Source organism: Hibiscus syriacus, unplaced genomic scaffold (assembly GCF_006381635.1).
Source record: "Hibiscus syriacus cultivar Baekdansim isolate YM2019G1 unplaced genomic scaffold, ASM638163v2 tig00110895_pilon, whole genome shotgun sequence".
Taxonomy (NCBI): Eukaryota; Viridiplantae; Streptophyta; class Magnoliopsida; order Malvales; family Malvaceae; genus Hibiscus; species Hibiscus syriacus.
The window spans coordinates 3,518,569-3,540,502 of NW_024062903.1; the positions used below are offsets into that span (position 1 = coordinate 3,518,569).

The window sequence follows — 21,934 nt, forward strand, 5'->3', positions numbered from 1 at the left end:
GGGTCGAGTTCAATTCGAGGGAACACACCTCTTTATGTCCATGTGGAGGTGAATACCATCATGATAACCATAAGGCATGAGCTCCAGGAGCGATCCACTATCCCATGCGGAGGTGAAAACCACACGAGGGAGTAGTCTCTCACTCCTACTTAAAGAGGACAGAGCGAGGTTTTAGCTCATGTTATGATAATGCAATTGTGTAGTGTGTGAGGAAAAGCGAAAAACACACAATGAAAACACTCAAATCAATTCCCAATACACACAATTAATCTGAAACCATTAGCAAACAGATCAGTACAACTATTTATTGGTTAATCAAATAATAAAAAAATGCAAACAAAACTTATTTAAAACCAATTAAGGGATCAAAAACCAAATTAGAATGAATTTATAATTTTCAATTGCAAGGACAATTAATTAATCGACTATTGGCTTGACTCTTTTTTAAAAAGTCCCCAACAGAGTCGCCAAGCTGTAGAAACAATTTTCTTAAAAAGGTGAGAATTTAAAAACCGTACATTTTTATTATTCTCTTTTCGTTGATTTTTAATTAAAAATATGTGATTTAAAAAACCTCTCATTTTGAAAAAAATTTGGGGTTTTCTTTACAATAGAAAAATATGGTTCGAAGAGTCGCCACCAATCTTTGATTAGGGTGTGATTGGGCACACAAAAACGTTTTGTCATTTAAATAAAAATTAATTTTAATTAAAACAAAAAGTTGAAGTTAGCGTTACCAAAATCAAATTCGCAAGTCGGTTACGCATGGGGAAAGATTATCACCCCCACAACACCCTAAATCGGTACCTAGTCAATTAATTAACGTCTTTGCAATGAACTTTACAAATTCAAACTTAATTTGACTTTTGATCCCATAAAACAAAGATGTGAATTTTATAATATTCAAAAGCACCCAAATAGATTAAATTAAAATTAACGAGTCGTTTTAGAAAGATAAAGAATGTTCGATTATTTAAAAAATATCGAGACCAGATCTTAGATGAGTTCTAACAATCTTTTCTCAAAAAATTTAAATAAGCAAACATTTCGTTTTCTTTCGTTCCCAAATTTTAAGTGACGAATCAATTTTTTAGGTTTCACTTTCGGGATACACTTTTAATTTAAAATCGTCAAAACGGCTCTTTAATGAGTTAAGATAAGCCACTCAAGACAAATTTAAATTAAAAGGGTATTACCCTTAGTCCAATTATGTATAAGTCAAGTTATGCACATGAGGGTATCATACAAATTGTGCAAAAAGGATGTCATGCCAAAATTAATTAAACAAGTATTATGATTAAAAATATCATACAATGTGACATTCTAATACAAAAATTATATACATATATTTTTTAATTGCAAATTATAAACTATGCATATTAACATATAATGTACAAATGTGACTTAAATACAAAAATAAAAACATGACATTCTAAACTATAAATTTTAAAAAGTATATACATACATATTAAAATAATGACTAAATTTAAATAAACATAAAATTAAACATACAAATCGAAAATTAAACCAGGGACTTAAATAAAAACACGCGTATAAATAAGGGATTTACCCGTAAAAAACCCAACAAAATAACAACTGGAAAATAACTAAATCAGGACAAACACAAAAGGAGTAAATTCATCATCAAGCCCTACAGGTGACTATAGTGTAAAAATGCTTAAATTTGGGGGACTGGAAACCTAATTTTACCTCTCAAATTTGGTGACTAAAAATTAATTTACCCAAATGCTTTAATATATAACCTAACTAAAATAATAAATCTAACCTAATTCTAAACTAAACAACTCAGCCGCTCAAGCTCTCCCCATCTTCTCCTCTCTCTTTCTTCTCCGATCGAGAGCCCTAAGGGAGTCAACTCATACTACCGGTCGGCCACCATTTCACGGTGGCCACTAGTACCCAAAATACCACAAACCATCACTGGAAATACCCAAAACTAAACCCAAATCGGATCAAAACATCCTCTCCACTCAACCCCTTTCTTTTATTCTCGACCAAAAGCCTTAAGGGCTTCTTTATTCTCGCTGACCATCACAAATGAGTGGCCATTTAGCCTCTGACCACGTCCTCAAACCACCTATAGAAAATCCCCTAACCTAAAGTTCCCAACACCTACGTTCTATGACCACCCAAGCAAGACCCCAACCCCCTATAGAAAATCGCTACCCTCTATTGCTCAACAAGGAAACCTATCGACGAAGAAGAAAGGTAAATTTCATTATGATTTTTCATTTTTTTGGACAAATTCCACTTTTAACATTTTTTTAATCTATCTAAAGAAAATCTCCTAAATCCCAAAGTCAACATCTAGAGGATCAACAACAATCCCTATTTCTCGGAACCCAAACCCCAAACTACTCCTCTCTCAATCCCGATGACATGAACGTATGGTCTCTAAGACTATAGGGTAAATAATATTTCTTTATTCCTCTTTCATTTTGTTTTGTTTGATATATATGAAAAACGAGAAAAATAATTACTGGAAAATATTCAATACCTTTTGCTGCTTTGTTATTTGATAAATTTTGAATGAAGAATCTCGAACAAGCAAAAAGAAGAAATAATCTTCAAATTGATAAAAATTTTGCTTTGGAAAGTATATGTTTTTTTCTTTGATTGGCTCTCTGTTTCGTAAAAAAAACCAAATTGGTCTATGCTCTTCTCGTTCCTCCTGATGGCTAATATCTCTCTCGGCTGATTCCTCCCCTTTTTTCTGTCTGTGGTCTCCCCTTTTGTTGATAGTGGTTAATTCAATAAAAAATGACCTTCACCCCCATTTACAGTTTCTTTTAATTGCCCACATATCGTGCTCTCTTTTCCCTACTGATGATAATGGCTCCCGATTTTTCGTTAACTTCTTTTTCACACTTGTTAACTCATTTTAACCGTTTTTGTTTTCCAGGGAATCTTCACGTGGACTGGAGGTTGCTCTGCTGAGGATCATTGGGCTTGAATTGGGTCTCCAACTGGTTTGGGTACTGGTTGCAAGTGATTTGTTATAAGCCCAGACAAAATGAGCATCTACAAATACTATTTATCATATCATTTTTCCTCTTTAGGTAGGACAATAATTTATTATTTTAATTGTTATTGAAGTTATTAAAATTAAGAATTGGATTAATATAAAAAATTGATGATTCATTGAAGAAGTATTTCCCATTAAGAATATGTAAGAAAGAGGGTGATAATTAATTCTAGGTCTTTTAAGGAAAATAACATTATATTTTGTTATTGAGGTCGATGGATTAATATTTTCTTAGAAAGTTGAAAATTCTTCTAGTCTGAAACACTTAATAGTTTTTTAAAAAAAAACTGAAAAATTCATTTGATCAATTGCACCTTATAAAGATTTATTTACTTTTAATTGTTCACTGTTCATAATTAAATTACCACACTTATTATCAATAAAAACCAATTAAATATCCTTATTTTCATACACATCAAAAATTAAAAATACATGCATATCAGTATATTTTTCATTTGTTGCTCTTCTCATGTTTTTGTTAATAATATGTATGATTTTTGTATATGAAAATATTATTAGTATAATTGCCTTATATTACATGGAAAATGTATTTCTACATGAAGAAAATAAAATAAAAAGTCACATTAACCTCCTCGTTATTTAATTTAATAGCGAATGACTTGATTGATAAATTTATATAACAATAATGTCTTAATTGTCAAAAACTTTTGTGAAATAACCAAAATAAAAATATGGCCATAGTTCAATGACCAAAAGGGTAGTTTACCCAAAATCAAAATTAACAAACAAGAAGATGAACAAAAAGCTGGAGCACCTTAAAATCAGGGTGAAAAAAGGGTTGTCTTAGGAAAGGCAAATCAATATACGATTAAGAAAATGTATAACTGAAAATTTAATAAGACAATTAAACAATTCGATAAAGTGTTATCGGAAATATTGACAGACTCATAACGTTGAAGGTGGAAAGCATGAATACTAATTAAAAAATTTGGTAACTAATAAACTTTGGTTATCAGTAGATATCGATAATCATTGTGGAAAACATTAATTTATGGTTATATTTTGAGTGAGTTTTAAAATATTAATTTAGTAATTATAAGTGTCTAATAACTTATTTTTATGTTACGATATATATTATTATTAAATTAAAAATAAATAAACATAGATATTACATATTTATTATTATCTTTAGTTAAAATTGTTAAATTTACCAACAATCAGTTGGTCTAGTAGGATAAAGTACTAGGTCCCTTAAGCAAAGTCAGGGGCTCAAATTTTGGAGTTTGCGAATGAAGCAAACTGGGTTGGGAGGGTCGCCCTCGCCTCTGCAATACTCGATCTAGATTAGTTGGTCAATAGATCGGATATCAGTGATTAATTCAAAAAATTTTGTTAAATTTAAATTTAAATTCTAAATAATATTTTATAAAAAATCTAAATAATCAAATAATTTTTTTTGTAAGTGAAATTATTAAATTAATGTTGTAGGTAGAAAACATGAAGAACTATTAAAAAATTTTGAAACATAAATTACATAGTTTCTGTATCCATACTTACTCTAAAATATGTATACTATTTCGACAGTAAGCTATGTCCAACTATTGTCATAAAAAAGTATCCATACTTATATTGTATGTATCGATACTTATATTTAAAACTTAACCGGCTAAAATAAAATAGGCACTACCTATTATGTTAAACTACTACCGATTTGTTTGAAGATTACTAATAATGTAATCGGTAAAATAAAATAGGCGCTACCCATTACGTTAAAATATCTATCTGTTTGTTTAAAGGTTATTAGTAATGTAAACAGTAAAATAAAACAGGTGATATCTATTATGTTAAATAGGCGCTACCTATTACGTTAAATAAGAGCTACATATTACGTTAAATTACTACCGGTTTGTTTAAAGGTTAATAATAATTTAAACGGTAAAATAAAATATGTGCTACCTATTACGTTAAAATATCTACCGGTTTGTTTAAAGGTTACTAATAATGTAAATGGTGAAATAAAATAGGCGCTACCTATTACGTTAAACTAACTGTCGTTTTATTTAAAGGTTAATAATAATGTAAACGGTAAAATATATACAACTTAACCGTTTGAAATATTTTTTTAAAATTCGAAAGTATAGATACTTACTCTAAAAGTATGGATACTTTAAATGTTAATAATAATATATCCATACTTACTCTAAAAGTATTGATATTGTTTCCACAATAATGTAAATGGTAAAATATATACAACTTAACCGTTTGATTTTTTTTTTAAATTCGAAAGTATTGATACTTCCTCTAAAAGTATGAATACTCTAAAGATTAATAATAATGTATCTATACTTGCTCTAAAAGTATTGATATTTGCTAAAGTATCGACATCATAGTAGTATTGATATTTATTTTAAAAAAAATTGTCATCCAAATATACATAATATATTAAATCTTACTGATATTATTAAACACAACTTTAATATTCCAAATTGTAACATATTTCTTTATTCAAATTAACATTATTTAGCGTATTTTGTTATCGTGGGATTTCTTTATAATAAAATAAGAAATTAACATATTTTGTTGTCGTGGGATTTCGAAGACCCCATCAGCTTAAATTTTAGTAACATTTTAGGCGCTACCAAATATGTTGATAATATTAATAACAAAATAAGTAATTAACCTATTTTGTTATCGTCGGATTTCTAAGGCCCTATTAGTTTAAACTTTGATAATATTTTATGCGCTACCTAATATGTTGATAATATTGATAACAAGTTAAATAATTAACATATTTTGTTATCATCGGATTTCCAAGGCCCTATCAGCTTTAAAAATGCGCTACCTAATATGTTGATAATATTGATAACAAGTTAAATAATTAAACTATTTTGTTATCGTCGAATTTCTAAGGCCCTATCAACTTTAAAAAAGCACTACCTATTACATTAAATAAGCGTTACTTGTTATGTTATTATTGTTGATAATGTTTCCAGTAATTAACTTATTTTGTTATCGTCGAATTTCTAAGGCACTATCGACTTAAACTTTGGTAACATTTTAGGAGCTACCTAATATGTTGATAATATTGATAACAAATCAAGTAATTAACCTATTTTGTTATCGTCGGATTTCTAAAGCCCCATAAACTTTAAAAAGGCGCTACCTATTACGTTACATAAGCTCTACTTGTTATATTATTATGGTTGATAATGTTTTCAGTAATTAATCGGTTATGTTAAAATCAATTTTTTTTTACGCATTTTACATACGACGATAATATTCTCGATTATTACCATTATTATTACCAACATAAATAACATTTCCAGTAAAAATATATAACATTTTCAATAACATTTTTAACCGATCACCTATTTAATTAATCACACGATTTTTTAACCGTATATTAATCTCCCTTAAATTCGTAATTTACTCTTATTCGTTTTCGTATGAAATAGAAATCTAATATAAAATATTAAATTTCCTCTTTGCCTTTTGAGTTTGGATTTGGATCTTTACAGTTTTCCCAAACGCCGGCAACTTCTGGTACGCCAGAACTCTCCTTTCTTACACCCTAATCTTTGTTTAGGGTTATATCCCTTTAATGCTTTTCATTCTAGGTTGTGTATTTTCCCCATTCTTTTTATGTTTATGATTCGCATTTTTGAAGAGAATTTGCACCTTCGACCTATTCTTTCATAGTTAATGGGTAAATTTTGCAAATCGCCTTCTTTTTGGTGTAATTACTTGTTCCTAATTACGTTAATGGCTGAATATTGAGTTTTTTCGTGTCTTTTCTCCACTTTCCTTTTGTTGTAAAAATCCGGTTAGATTAACGAATGATCTGATTGAAATTTTGAATGCAGAATACAACACACACACACACATATAAGATGTCAAGTAAAAAACAAGGGAAAACTCTGGCAGCTGCCGACAGAATCAAGGCTGCAGCACTGAGTGTTGCGAAAGGCCTAAGTCGAGCTCAGGCGGAAAGGGCGGCTGCTTCTGCCGCCCGAAATGTCAATGCTTACGGGCAGAAAGAAGAGGGACCTAGCAGATGGCAAGAGAAAAGGGAAGCAAAGAGGCAAATGTATTTGATGAGTACCGAAAAGGCAGTTAGATTAGGCGAAAGGAAAGACAAGACCACGATGATGTGTACGATTGGTGTTTCACAGTGTCAAAGGTGTTTCCAGGCGGGGCATTGGACGTATGAGTGTAAGAATGAGCGAGTTTATATGTTGAAAGTCAAATTGCACAAAATCAATTTTGATGGCTTTGCACATGGCAAATTCCGGTGGTTTTCGGTGGAATTAAATGGATGCAGTATTTGTTGATTTTTTCAATAATGGTAAAACTTCAATTTTAGCCATTGTAATTTAGGGTATTTACAAATTAGTCCTTAGAGCTTCAACTATAAATACACTAGCTCATTTAGCTTCAAAACCATCCCAAAGCATTCTAGCTTTCTTCCAGTACTAGAGAGAATTTAGAGAGTTTCTTGAGAGTTGTTTTCTCCTTTTCATCAAGAGAGAATTATCATTGTTATCTCCTTGGTCGATTGAGAGAAGTTGTAATTCCTATTTTCTCATAGTGAAATTCTTCTACCGTTGCCCGTGGTTTTTACCCTATATTATTCAGGGTTTTCCACGTAAATTTTGTGTCTCTTTTATCTTCATTTTTATTTTCTCAAATTATCAGTTGTGATTTTGCTCTATCCGATAGCCGTCTTCCGCAACAATTGGTATCCGAGCCAGATTTGAGTGTGTAATATATGCTTATTGTCTTTGTGGTTGCCACCAAAAGGTGGATCCTCATCCATAAGAAAGTAAGAAGATATTACCCATTCTTTGAAGGTTCCAGAGAACTATTCACGATAGTGAAATAGTGGGAGCTATCCGTAAAAGAAGCTATGTCAACGAAATTTGATATTGAAAAATTCAATGGGAGAAATTTCTCGTTGTGGAAATTGAAGATGAAGGCCATCCTGAGGAAAGACGGTTGTCAAATAGCTATCAGTGAAAGGCCGGTGGATTTCACAGATGACAACAAATGGATCAAAATGGACGGGAATGCTATAGCAAACTTTCATCTAGCATTAGCAGATGAAGTATTGTCAAGCATCGAGGAGAAAAAGACAGCTAAGGAGATATGAGATCATCTCACCAAACTGTACGAGGCCACATCGCTGCACAATAAAATTTTCCTTAATAGAAAATTGTACACTCTCCGTATGCCAGAATCTACTTCAGTGACGGAGCACTTAAATACACTGAACACTTTATTTTCTCAGCTTACATCTTTAAGCTGTAAAATAGGAGAACAAGAACGTGCTGAACTTCTACTTCAAAGTCTACAGGATTCGTATGATCAACTCATCATCAACTTGACAAACAGTAATGTCACCAGTCTAGTCTTCGATGACGTTGCAGCTGCTGTTCTACAAGAAGAAAATCGGTGCAAGAACAAAGAAGACAGACAAGTAAATCTGAAACAAGCAGAAGCGTTAACAACGATGACAACAATGAGAGGGAGATCAACAGAACGTGGCCAAAGCAGCAGTCACAAACATGGTAGATCGAAGTCGAGAAGCAAGAAGAATTTAAAGTGCTACAACTGTGGAAAGAAGTGTCACTTGAAGAATGATTGTTGAAGTCTAAATAAAAACTCCAATCCACAAGGCAATACCGCAAACACTTCAGATGATGGAGATGCTCTATGCTGTGAAGCGTCAACCACCGTGGAAGGCAGAAAAAGATTTGCAGATATATGGCTCATTGATTCAGGAGCAATATATCACATGACCTCAAGAAGAGAATGGTTCCATCAGTATGAACCTGTCTCAGGAGGATCTGTGTATAGTTGCAATGATCATGCCTTAGAGATCATTGGCGTGAGAACCATTAAATTGAAAATGTATGATGGAAAAATTAAAGTTGTTCGAGATGTGCGGCATGTGAAGGGCCTGAAGAAAAATTTATTATCCTACGGATTGTTGGATAATAATGCAAGAAAGATTGAGACACAGAAATGAATCATGAAGGTGTTCCGTGGAGTGCTTGTGGTGCTGAAAGGCGAAAAGATAGCAACAAACTTGTACATGCTGAAGGGATAGACTTTGCTAGAAGCAGAAGCCTCTGTTGCCTCATGTAGTTCAGATTCTGCAATGCTATGGCATCAGAAACTTGGACACATGTCAGAACAAGGAATGAAAGTTCTTGTGGAGCAAAAGCTACTTCCAGGCTTAACAAAGGTATCACTTACTTTGTGTGAGCATTGCATAAAAAGTAAACAGCACCGGTTGAAATTCAACACATCAAATTCTAGAGGCAAAAATGTTCTAGAATTAGTTCATTCTGACGTATGGCAAGCACCAGTTACATCCCTTGGTGGAGCAAAATACTTTGTCTCATTTATTGATGACTACTCTAGGAGATGTTGGGTGTATCCTATTAAGAAGAAGTCAGATGTGTTTTCAACTTTCAAAATCTTCAAAGCGTGGGTGGAACTTGATTCTGGAAATAAGATCAAGTGTTTCAGAACAGATAATGGAGGTGAATACACAAGCGAAGAATTTGATAACTTTTGCAGGAAAGAAGGCATCAAAAGACAGTTCACAGTGGTAAACACTCCTCGACAAAATGGAGTGGCAGAGTGGATGAACAGAACCTTGTTAGAAAGAACAAGAGCAATGTTGAGGGATGCAGGCCTAGAATCATTCTGGGCAGAAGCAGTCAATACCGCCTGTTATTTGGTGAATCGAGCTCCATCAACTGCAATAGAGCTGAAGACACCAATAGAGATGTGGACTGGTAAACCAACTGATTATTCAAACCTCCATATATTTGGAAGTATTGTGTACGTGATGTACAACTCCCAAGAAATCTCAAAGCTGGATTCAAAATCAGGAAATGCAAATTCTTGGGGTATGTTTATGGATTCAAGGGGTATCGCTTGTGGGATCCCACTGCCCGCAAAGTGATCATCAGCAGGGATGTTATCTTTGTAGAGGATAAACTACAAAGAAAAGAAGACGATGATAGCACTGAAAAGTCAGAGACTACACAGATAAATGTGGAAAAGGAGTTTGAACAAGGAGATTATTCTGAAGCAGAACCAGCACATGATGAACAAGAACCAGAGAGTTCTGAAGCACCAACAACTCGTCAATCAGATTGTGTAAGAAGACGTCCCAATTGGCACTCAGATTATGTTATAGAAGGTAATATTGCATACTGCCTTTTAACAGAGGACGGTGAGCCATCAACATACCAGGAGGCAATAAACAGCTCAGATGCTTCACTGTGGATGATGGTGATGCAAGAAGAAATCGAAGCCCTTCAAAAAAATAATACATGGGACCTTGTGCCACTACCACAAGGAAGGAAGCTGATTGGTAACAAATGGGTTTTCAAAATTAAGCGAAATGGTGACGATCAAGTTGAGAGGTATCGTGCAAGACTGGTGGTCAAAGGATATGCTCAAAAAGAATGTATTGATTTCAATGAAATATTTTCTCCTGTGGTTCGACTAACAACAGTTCGTGTAGTTTTGGCGATGTGTGCTACATTAAACTTACATCTAGAGCAGCTAGATGTTAAAACTGCTTTTCTTCATGGAAATCTTGAGGAAGAGATTTATATGCTCTAGCCTGAAGGTTTTGAAGAAGAAGAAAAGAAGAACTTGGTTTGCAGGTTGAACAAATCTCTGTACGGTCTAAAGCAGGCACCGAGGTGTTGGTATAAGAGATTTGATTCCTTCATTATGTGCCTTGGATACAACAGACTAAATGCAGACCCTTGTGCTTATTTCAAGAGGTCTGGTGATAACGATTTTGTTATATTGTTGTTGTATGTGGATGACATGTTGGTTACAGGACCCAACAAAGATCATATTGAAGAATTGAAGGCACAACTGGCTAGGGAATTTGAAATGAAGGACTTGGGATCAGCAAACAAGATTCTAGGGATGCAAATTCACCGAGACAGAAGTAATAGGAAGATTTGGCTTTCACAAAAGAATTACTTGAAGAAGATATTGTCAGGATTCAACATGCAAGATTGTAAGCCAATTTCTACCCCTCTTCCTATTAACTTCAAGTTATCCTCCAGTATGAGTCATAGCAGCGAAGAAGAGAGAATGGAGATGTCTCGAGTACCGTATGCATCAGCAGTGGGAAGTTTAATGTTCACTATGATATGCACAAGACCAGACATTGCACAAGCAGTGGGTTAGTCGGTACATAGTGAATCCAGGCAAAGAGCATTGGAATAAAGTAAAGAGGATCCTGAGATACATTAAAAGGACCTCAAATGTTGCATTATGTTACGGAGGATCAAACTTACTTATCAATGGGTATGTTGATTCTGACTATGCAGGGGATTTGGATAAAAGCAAATCTACTACAGGATATGTGTTCAAAGTTGCTGGTGGAGCTGTAAGCTGGGTTTCAAAATTGCAGTCAGTTATGGCTACATCCACAACAGAGGCAGAATATGTAGCAGCTACACAAGCCAGTAAAGAAGCAATTTGGTTGAAGATGTTATTGGAGGAGCTTGGGCACAATCAAGAGAATGTTTCTCTTTTTTGTGACAGTCAAAGCGCCTTGCATCTAGCAAGGAATCCAACATTTCATTCAAGGACAAAACACATACGAGTTCAGTACCACTTCATTCGTGAAAAGGTGGAAGAAGGAACAGTGGATATACAGAAGATCCATACCAAAGACAACATAGCAGATTTCATGACAAAGGCGATCAACGCTAATAAATTTACTTGGTGTCGATCCTCGTGTGGCCTGTCAGAGACGTAAGCAACATGATGGTACAAGGTAGAAAGAATGATGTGAAGATATGATTGTTCCAATCAAATCTTCAAGTGAGAGATTGTTGAAAGTCAAATTGCACAAAATCAATTTTGATGGCTTTGCACATGGCAAATTCGGTGGCTTTCGGTGGAATTAAATGGATGCAACATTTGTTGATTTTTTCAACAATGGTAAAACTTCAATTTTAGCCATTCTAATTTAGGGTATTTACAAATTAGTCCTTAGAGCTTCAACTATAAATACCCTAGCTCATTTAGCTTCAAAACCATCCCAAAGCATTCTAGCTTTCTTCCAATACTAGAGAGAATTTAGAGAGTTTCTTGAGAGTTGTTTTCTCTTTTTTATCAAGAGAGAATTATCATTGTTATCTCCTTGGTCGATTAAGAGAAGTTGTAATTCTTATTTTCTCATAGTGAAATTCTTCTACCGTTGCCCGTGGTTTTTACCCTATATTATTCAGGGGTTTTCCACGTAAATTTTGTGTCTCTTTTATCTTCATTTTTATTTTCTCAAATTATCAGTTGCGATTTTTCTCTATCTGATAGCCGTCTTCCGTAACATTATATGTCGCGACCCTCGCGTACTCAGCAGCTTAAGAACCCGAAATTGAGAATGAAGCCTTCAATCTCTTATGATTTGGAAAACCCGGATGTTAAGGATGAGAAGGATGATAGTAGGTCTAAGAAAAGCAAGCGGAAGCATCGGTCAGATTCAGGTTCTAGTAGTGATCGTGAAGCTTTTGTTTCCGAGACCGATAGTGGCAGTGCATCATCTGTTACAGGATCAGGTTCTTCAGCACAGAGTAGTACAGATTACAGCTCTTCGTCGGAGTCTGAGAAGAGACGTAAGAGGAGGAAGAATAAGAAGAAGCAGAAGAATGTGAGGCGGACTAGGTACAACTCGTCTTCTGAGTCATCCGACTCAGAATCTACATCGGATTCTGATTCTGATGGTAAGAGCAGGCGACAGAAGAGGCGGAAGCATAACAGAAAGCGCTGAAAGGAACATGGTTGTTGTCAAAGTTAGATCCGGCTGTTGTAAGAGGGGATAATTTTACCATTTCTGCTTGTGGTTTTTTGTTGTCTTTACAAATGTTGGAGATCAAACACTATGACATAGGGATGTTAGATGTTTTCATTGCTTTCCTTTTGGTAAGGGCTGCTTTGTTATTTGTTGTGCGTTATGAAATGATTGTACTTGGGAAAATCCTCTTTTTGAATTCACTTTGAATGCGTCATCTCTTTATTTTGTGTGTGTTCATCTCTATAAATTTATAAACTATGTTATTTGAACTCACAACTGTAGTGTTCAATGCCAGTAAGTGTCTATGCAAGTATTTAAAGATTTTCAGGTTGAAAGATTATTTCAGATGAACATGAAAGTATGTTTAAAAGTAAAATTAGAACTAATCAAGTGATCTTGGTGGTAATTTTGTTATCCTTGTATATCTAGGGGTGTTCATTTTTTGGTTTTAACCGATCGAACTGAATTATTTTGGTTAATTCAGTCGGCCACCGAATTAGTTCGGTCGGGAACGGTTAATATTTTTTTAATATTCAATTAACGGTTAATTTGGTTCGAAATCAGTTAATTAACCGAATGAAATTATTAAATATGAAATATATTATATATATTAAATACATATTTTAAGCTCAAATTCATTAAGAATTAAGACTCAATTATTTTTAATGACTAAACTCATTAAATTATCAATACTTAATTAAAAAATTAACCCCAAATAAAAAATACTTCTATTATATTCAAATTAATCTAATTAAAAAAAATCATAAAAATTTTTGGTTAATTCGGTTGGCCGGCCAAAGAACCGAACTTTGTTTGGTTCGATTAATATTTTAAAAAAAAAGTTTGATTCGGTTAGCGGTTAAAGAAAAAAAAGTTCTGTTAATTCAATTAACAAAAAATTAATTCGATCAGTGATCGAATTAACCGTTTGACACTCTTATATATATCTCACAGTTGAAGGATGACAATAATAAAATTTTGGCATTTTGATATCTCACGTCTAATATCGAATGAATGTAGGAGGTCATTGCACAAACATAGATAAACTGGGGGTCGGCAGAGTGGTTATTATTTTGAAAATTTTAAATTCTAATATAATTGAAAGTTTTTTAATTAATAATATATTTTTGTTATTTAAAATTTTTATAAAATTACTTCTTAAAATTTTATAAGTCCTTGTCATTGTACAACATCTTAAGTACGTTACGTGCATGTCATAATAGTATCTTGCATCCTAGCACACTACATTTCTCAACTAGTCACTTGAAAAATGACCTTTTGGAGGCACACGCTGAAATTGTTATAAATTGCAAAATCTGACTTGATTTCTGAAGGTTTTCCTTTTTGTTTTTCTTAGAATGCTAAAATCCAAAAAAGGTATCATTATTATTTTTATTTTATCATTTTGGTTTGATAGGTGAACCTACACAGCGGCCTTTTATCGAAAGAGATTGGCGGTTTGGGTACTATGAGATGGCATAATGTTGTGCCTGTTCTTAAGCTACTTGAAGAATCTTCCTCACTTTGGATTATCCCTACTCCGTTTTTAAAGCATCATTTATCATTTCAAGTTAAAACAATCGTTCTATAAATAAAAATTGTTAATTGACTAATTATTAATGTGAAATGAAATAACAAATTTACATGACATCAAACACCGATATAGCAGTGCTGCATACACAAACATACTAACATAGCATAATAACATATGTTGATTTAGAAAAAGTCTAAGTTCACTGTTCAAATTAATGGTTAAGAAGTTGACTTACCAACTTAATGTCATGGGTTTAAAAAGTATTTTAAAATTTTAATTTTAATATCGATTTGATTATGTTACGTGTCATCATCATATGATTGGTCATTGTGTAAAATCAGACACCTCTGTACATATGACATTACTAAGTCGGCATTAAAGCTTTAGTTAAATTACAAACAAGAAGATGTTATACGTAATTCCACTCAAATCGATGATTGCGATAATATTGGTGCAAAAAAAAAAACAGTATTCAATCAACAATTGCAATATAAGATAATATAATCAGTTTAACGAGTCAATGCCGAACGGCTCATTCATGAAACAAAAAGGAAAATCTGAAAATTACCCAAAAACAAACAGTTCCATACAAGAAAATAAAGAAAAGTAAAGCTTGGAAGTGCTGTTTATCCTTGCTCTCTACTAAAACGTCGTTTCCTGTGGATCTCAGCCATTGAATTGCTCAACTTGAAACCCAGATAGGTTCGAAAGCATCACCCAAAGGAGTTTTGATTTCTGATATTTCGTTCATATGTTTCTTTGTTGTTCCTGGCATCAGTGTAGCAAGTTCAGTCCTGGAATCCGATGGAGTAATCAATCTACCGAACCAGACCCAGACACCGTGGATTTCACAGTTTGCAGGATATATCACAGTAAATGAAGAGCATGGAAGGGCACTTTTTTACTGGTTTTTTGAAGCTCAATCCGAACCATCTCAGAAACCTCTCCTGCTATGGCTTAATGGAGGTTACACACATGCATGCATACATACATACATACATACATACATACATACATACATACATACATACATACATACATACATACATACATACATACATACATACATACATACATACATACATACATACATACATACATACATACATACATACATACATACATACATACATACATACATACATACATACATACATACATACATACATACATACATACATACATACATACATACATACATACATACATACATACATACATACATACATACATACATACATACATACATACATACATACATACATACATACATACATACATACATACATACATACATACATACATACATACATACATACATACATACTACTATGTGTTTATGATTGACTTTTTTTCTTATGGGTGTTAAAAGGACCTGGTTGTTCTTCAATAGCCTATGGTGCAGCCTCGGAGTTGGGTCCACTAAGAGTTGGTAAAAATGGTGTTGACCTTGAGTTCAACCAGTTTGCCTGGAACCAAGGTTTCATTCTCTCTCCATCTTCATTCTCCTTATAAATTTTTTTAATTAATTCTGCATGATTTCGTTTTGCATGTAGAGGCCAATTTGCTGTTTGTAGAATCTCCGATTGGAGTTGGATTCTCGTACACCAATACATCTTCGGATCTCACAAAACTGGATGATGCCTTTGTTGGTAATTCATTGGTTAAGTAATGTTTGGTAATTATATATAATTTGAACGACAAAGTAACTTAAATGTGTTTATCTTCATTTAGCTGAGGATGCGTATAATTTCTTGGTGAAGTGGCTTCAACGATATCCGCAGTTCAAATCTCGTGATTTCTTCATCTCAGGAGAGAGTTACGCAGGTCTGTCTCTCTAACCTCCAGCCATTTAAAAACAACCATCTTAAATTTCCCCCAAAACCGACTCCTTAAATATAAGAAATGCGGCCACACGCAAATAACGAATCAAGTCATTTTATGATAGTCACTCGTTAAGGAGAGACAAATGTTATATCTCATTTAAACTTCTTCCACAAATAACAACTCCGACAACCGAAGCCTTTAGAATAAGAAGAGGTCTCTGAAGAACCTCCTCCGTTGACCATGGATTCTGAGATTTTATGTCTTCCGACCAATCATTTTCTCTTGACAAAATTTTTGACAAGATCATGTGATTTGCTATAATCAAACCTATTGCCCAATGATAACATCTATTCAACTTGTCAACTTCCTAAGATAGACTAAGGAGGACTCTCTCCCTCTTCAGACTCTTTGAACCATCACAAATTTTCTTATGCAACTCAAGTTTTCTTTCACAATACTCCAACGTTAATATTTTGATGGAAAAATTCAAATTGCTTGATTTGATAATTTCAAATTTCACTTCAATGCTCGTCTCTTAATTTAGAAATATCAAATTACTTAGTAATTTCATTAACGGATGATCATTCTACAACAATTTTTTAACTCAACAAATAATATTTTTTCTCTTTAAAAAGTCTGAAATAATTATAACATATTAACATTTATTCAAAATTTTCTTAACTTATTACTAACTCTACGAACAATTTATAAAATGAAAGTCGGTCTATATAATCATCATTCTTCATGTGTTGCAGGCCATTATGTGCCTCAGCTAGCAGAGCTTGTGTATGATAGGAACAATGACAGAAGTCGATACCCATTCATCAACCTCAAAGGCTTTATGGTAACCTTTGAATGAACATGTCGATGCTATAGGCAGGATGGACTAAAGGGACGGGTGAAAATAGTGATCCTTTATAAATTTCAAATTTTTATATATTTTAAATATTTTCTTTATATGTTTTTGTTGATAATCCGTAAACTCACATTCGATGGATGCATTTTTGCAGGTAGAAAATCCAGTGACCGATGACAACTACGACTACACTGGTATTATGGACTATGCTTGGAGCCACTCGGTAATACCAGATGACCTCTACCGTAAAAGCAAACAAGTGTGTGATTTCAAGGCTTTAATTTTGTCCACTGAGTGCAATGATGTCGTTAACCAAGTCTTTGACAAATACTCCGAGATTGATATTTATAATATATATGCCCCTAAATGCCTTTTTAACACTACGTCATCATCAACCGCTAATAAGGTGACTATCTATTGATCTATTTATCTATTCTTAAATAAGTATGGATATCAGTACGATACGATATGAACACCATAATACGAAAATCCTGAATATAATGTTTGAAAGTGTAACCATTCAATTTTGCAGAAAACAAATCATGGGTTAAAGAGAGTGAGGATCCTTGCAGGAGGTCATGATCCATGTTATTCTGAATATGCAGAAATGTATTTCAACAGGCCAGATGTTCAAAAATCTATTCATGCAGACGCCAGAGGAGTAAAATGGGAGAGCTGCAAGTAAGTAGTTCAAGGATTCCATTATCATAAGCATCTTTATATTTGATTCACTAACATGAATTTACTTCTATTTCCAGAGATTCTATCTTGAATACATATAATTTTTCTGTCTTTTCTGTACTGCCCACCTACAAGAAGCTCATCAAAGCAAATCTGAAGATATGGATGTATAGGTAAGATCATTTTGGTCTATTAAAATGGTACATACGAATAATAATAAGGGTAAAGTATACAAATGGTTCCGACTATATGGTATTACTTTGTTAAGTCTCCGATGAATAAAAGTTACAAAATGATCTCTTAATTATAGAGTTATTTTGTTGAGTTCCCTGACTATTAAAAGCATGGTTTTCAGAACCGGACCAGTTAGCGAACCGGTCATGTTACCGGTTCACTGGTTCAACCGGTCGAACCGGTATGACCGGTCGGAAGAACCAGACGACGTCATAATTATTTAAAAAATTAAATAAAAATATCAAAAATATTTAATAAAAAATAATTTTTTATATCACAAGTCATATTCAAAGTAAGTCATAACATATAAGTTAAAAACCATAAAATCAAGTGAAACAAAATGATTCAAATTAACTACAACATAATATTTAAGGTAAAACATATTAAATAATAAATATAATTATATAACTATAATTAAAAAATAAATTTGGGGTTAAAAAAATCATAACAAAATGATATTGTTTTGTTTAATTTTTTTAAAAAACAATCCCACATGGCTAAGAAACATAGAAGAGCATCACAAAAGTCTAAAGAGTAAAAATATGAGAACAAAACAATCTCACATTGCTAAGAAACATATAAGCGCATCACAACTAACTTCTATAAATAATAGAGATAATTTGGCATTCAAAATCATGGAGCCTTTTGGTGAGCATTGAGTGAACTATTCTTTCACTTCAATCAAGCTCGAATTTTAGGCTTCAATCGAGCTTCTAATTTTTTTTTGAGTTCAAGCCTTTTTGAGTTCAAGTTTCAATATTATATTTCGAGTTTGAGTTGAACTTGATAATTTTTAGCTTGTGAGTCTGAGTTGAGTTGAGCTTACTTTTAAAGTTTTCAAGTTCGAGTCGAGCTCAGCAATACTCGAGTTCGACTTGGCTCGTTTAACAAACGACGTTGTTTGGTTTAATTTTTTTTAAAAAAAACAAAAATCTCGGTTTTTCCCGGTTTTCAGTCGGTCCGGTTCGAACGGTTCAGCGGTTCTGGCCGGTTCACTAATAGCGGTTCAACCGGTTTAGATTGAATCGGATTAAGCAATGGTTCCCGGTTGAACCGGCCGGTCCGGTCCGGTTTTCAAAACAGAGATTAAAAGTTATGAAATGGTCACTCGACTATTCATATGTTCCAAATTCGTCATTTTTCGTTAAAAAATTGACGATCATTTGAGTTGAATGTTAACATGTTAACTGAGATATGATAAAGTTATATTTTAATAATATCTATTAACACCGTCGTTGTTTTCAAGCACAAGCTCAACGACGTAATATTGCAAGCACTGGCTTGACAACATAATATAAATGAAGAGTCAATCCGCAAAATACAACTCAAGTAGTTATGAGATCAGATTTTATTATATCTCAATCAACATGTTAACGTAATGTTCAGACAAACACTAATTTTTTTAACAGAACATGACGAGTTTGGAACATATGAATAATCGAGTGAATATTTTGTAACTTTTAATAGTTGGGGACTTAACAAAGCAGTGTTCTATAGTCATGTGACCATTTTATAACTTATAATAGTTGGGAGACTCAATAAAGCAAAATCCTATAGTTGGGGGACCATTTGTGTTTTTATGTTAATAACAAGACTGTCTATCTACAAGTATAGTTTGTGATACGTCATAGGACCCTGAAATCTGGGTGTCCACACTTTGAAAAATATCACGATTTTACTTCTAAGAGCATTCGAAGGATAACATTTTTTAAATACAATGTCACGATTATAAAAGCAACATCCTATAGTTGGGGGACCATATGTGTTTTTACGTTAATAACAAGCCCGTCCATCTAAAAGTATAGTTTGTTATATGTCATAGAACTCAAAGATCTAGGGGTCCACACTTCCAAAAAAAAAAAGTACAATTTTACTTTTAAGAGCAGTTGAAGGATAACATTTTTTAAATAAAATGTCACGATTATAAAGTTGTTGTTATGATATTGTTTTAGTTTTCATGTGTTTAAATTTTTTAAGAAACAATCGTATGATAATATTTTTATATTTTACAATTTTACTTTATTATAAAATATTTTAAATGGCTGATTCTAGAAATAGTACAAGACGTACATGTCTTTTAAAACGGGCATGCCTAATAATAATAATCTTATATTCTGGTATGGATTTTGGTGGATTGATATACACAGTGGGGATATGGATGGAAGAATACCAGTGATAAGTTCCAGATACTGCGTTGAAGCTCTTGGGCTGCCGCTCAAATCACCGTGGCGTTCTTGGTTCCATGACCAGCAGGTTCCTTGTTCGTTTTCCTGTAAAATCAAGATGCCTATAATATTTATAAAGTTGGGAATTTGAAAATGTGCAGGTCGGAGGGAGGATGGTAGTATGCGAGGGGTTGACACTGGTGACGGTGAGAGGGGCTGGTCACTTGGTGCCTCGAAACAAACCCAGCCAGGCTCTCGCCTCATCCATTCTTTCTTGCTGGTGAACCACTCCCCAATCACAGATAGATAATGATACATATGAAGTCTACTGCTTAAACAATGTTCTAACAGTCTTTTCTTCTAATGATTGAGATTCAGTCTCTTAAAAATTCTAAATAAATGAATGCTCACTACAGCAAAATAGAGTTTTAGCGGTGTTTTTTAGTATTATAGTGGCATTTTTAAGCGCCGCTAAAAGCAATCGCGGCGTTTTTACAAACATCGCAAAAAGCGTCGGCTATACCAGCGCCGCTAATGTTAGCGGCGTTTATGAAATAAAAACACCGCAAAAGGTCGAGATCTATAGTGGCGTTTTTGAAACAAACGTCGCAAAAGATCGATGTGTAGCGGCGTTTGTGGATATAAACGCCGCTAATTACCATTCTTTAGCTAAGATTAATTAATATTTTGCATATTTCATTTATGCTCTACATCACCTAAATTTAATATCATATAACTTTATATTAATAACAACCATAAATTTTAACAATAAAATAAATTAAAATTTATAAACATTAAAATTAAATGTAATGTAATTTGACATTGTTCTCTAGAATTTAGTCTAGGTTATTTCACTTTCAATTAAAAAAAAATTCTTCACTAGAATCTAGTCTTCATTGCTCTGGTTCACCAAGAAGACTCCTTGCACGCTTCAATGCTTCACTTGAAACAGATAACAACCTTCCTCCTATAGTATGAAAATTGAGAATTAGCAAATTTCAGTTCTCATCTCATTCATTGTTTTGTCAACATCATCTATATTCCTGTAAAGAATGCAAATTTCAGTTTAACTGTGAGAATTAGACTCTGCTCATGCTTCATGAAAGACACAAATATAAGTGCTAATTTAGACAGCATAAACTGCAGGCCAACAAACATAAATGATATGGTAATGATATGATGAATTTAACGGAATACATACGGAAAGCAACAATAGATATCAAATTTAAATTTATTAGGTAGAAACACCAACCTAAAAGAAAAAGGGAGAAAATTTTAGAGTAAAAGTTATAGAACTCCTAGTCATTGTTGAAATGCATCATCCGATAGTAGAACAAAGGAAAAAGAAAACTAGTTAAAAGAATTAGCTAGAGGAGGGACAGAAAATAACCTCTGGAAATTTCAGTGCTTATCTTCTGTGCTGGAAAGAAAGATGAAGTAAAAGCAGCAGGTTTTATAACACTACTGTAGTTTTGTTCTGTCATATCTTGCCAGCAAGCCAGAATGACCTTGAACCTTTTAGAAGCATCTGCATAAATGAAGGGGAAGAGAGAGAAAACAAATATTAGATTTTAGTGCTTAATCTAAGGGCTTGCACATGTAGTAAACTAGAAAATGCAACAACATTGACACGATAATTTCCTCAAACTAATACCATATTAAAAGGAAACAAATATACAAATGCATATACACATTGACAACGGTGTTATCCCATATCCATCGAGTTTTCTGTGATCTTAGATTAAACTTCTGTCTGTTTCTGTGATAATACAAAATTGTGAACTGC

At 33.3% G+C, this 21,934-nt stretch overlaps 1 protein-coding gene and 1 pseudogene across 1 annotated transcript; both read left to right on the top strand.

Annotated features, from left to right (window-relative positions):
- The first annotated feature begins 6,897 nt into the window (after positions 1-6,897).
- On the top strand, positions 6,898-12,827 carry LOC120146022 (annotated as a pseudogene).
- A 1,492-nt stretch (positions 12,828-14,319) lies between these two features.
- On the top strand, positions 14,320-20,432 carry LOC120145961 (serine carboxypeptidase-like 26). The gene is made up of 11 exons (XM_039159648.1): positions 14,320-14,421; positions 15,084-15,351; positions 15,758-15,865; positions 15,942-16,037; positions 16,120-16,212; positions 16,968-17,056; positions 17,223-17,474; positions 17,601-17,749; positions 17,827-17,922; positions 20,131-20,236; positions 20,310-20,432. The coding sequence occupies exons 1-11, from the start codon at positions 14,320-14,322 to the stop codon at positions 20,430-20,432; spliced, it is 1,482 nt and encodes a 493-aa protein (XP_039015579.1).
- Positions 20,433-21,934: the final 1,502 nt, after the last annotated feature.

Bases quoted from the DNA above. Each gene is read 5' to 3' on its own strand.
- LOC120145961 (XM_039159648.1), top strand. From the start codon at position 14,320: ATGAGATGGCATAATGTTGTGCCTGTTCTTAAGCTACTTGAAGAATCT. The intron at 14,422-15,083 runs GTTAAAACAATC...CTTGAAACCCAG, and splicing joins AGCATCATTTATCATTTCAA to ATAGGTTCGAAAGCATCACC. The intron at 17,057-17,222 runs GTAACCTTTGAA...GCATTTTTGCAG, and splicing joins TCAACCTCAAAGGCTTTATG to GTAGAAAATCCAGTGACCGA.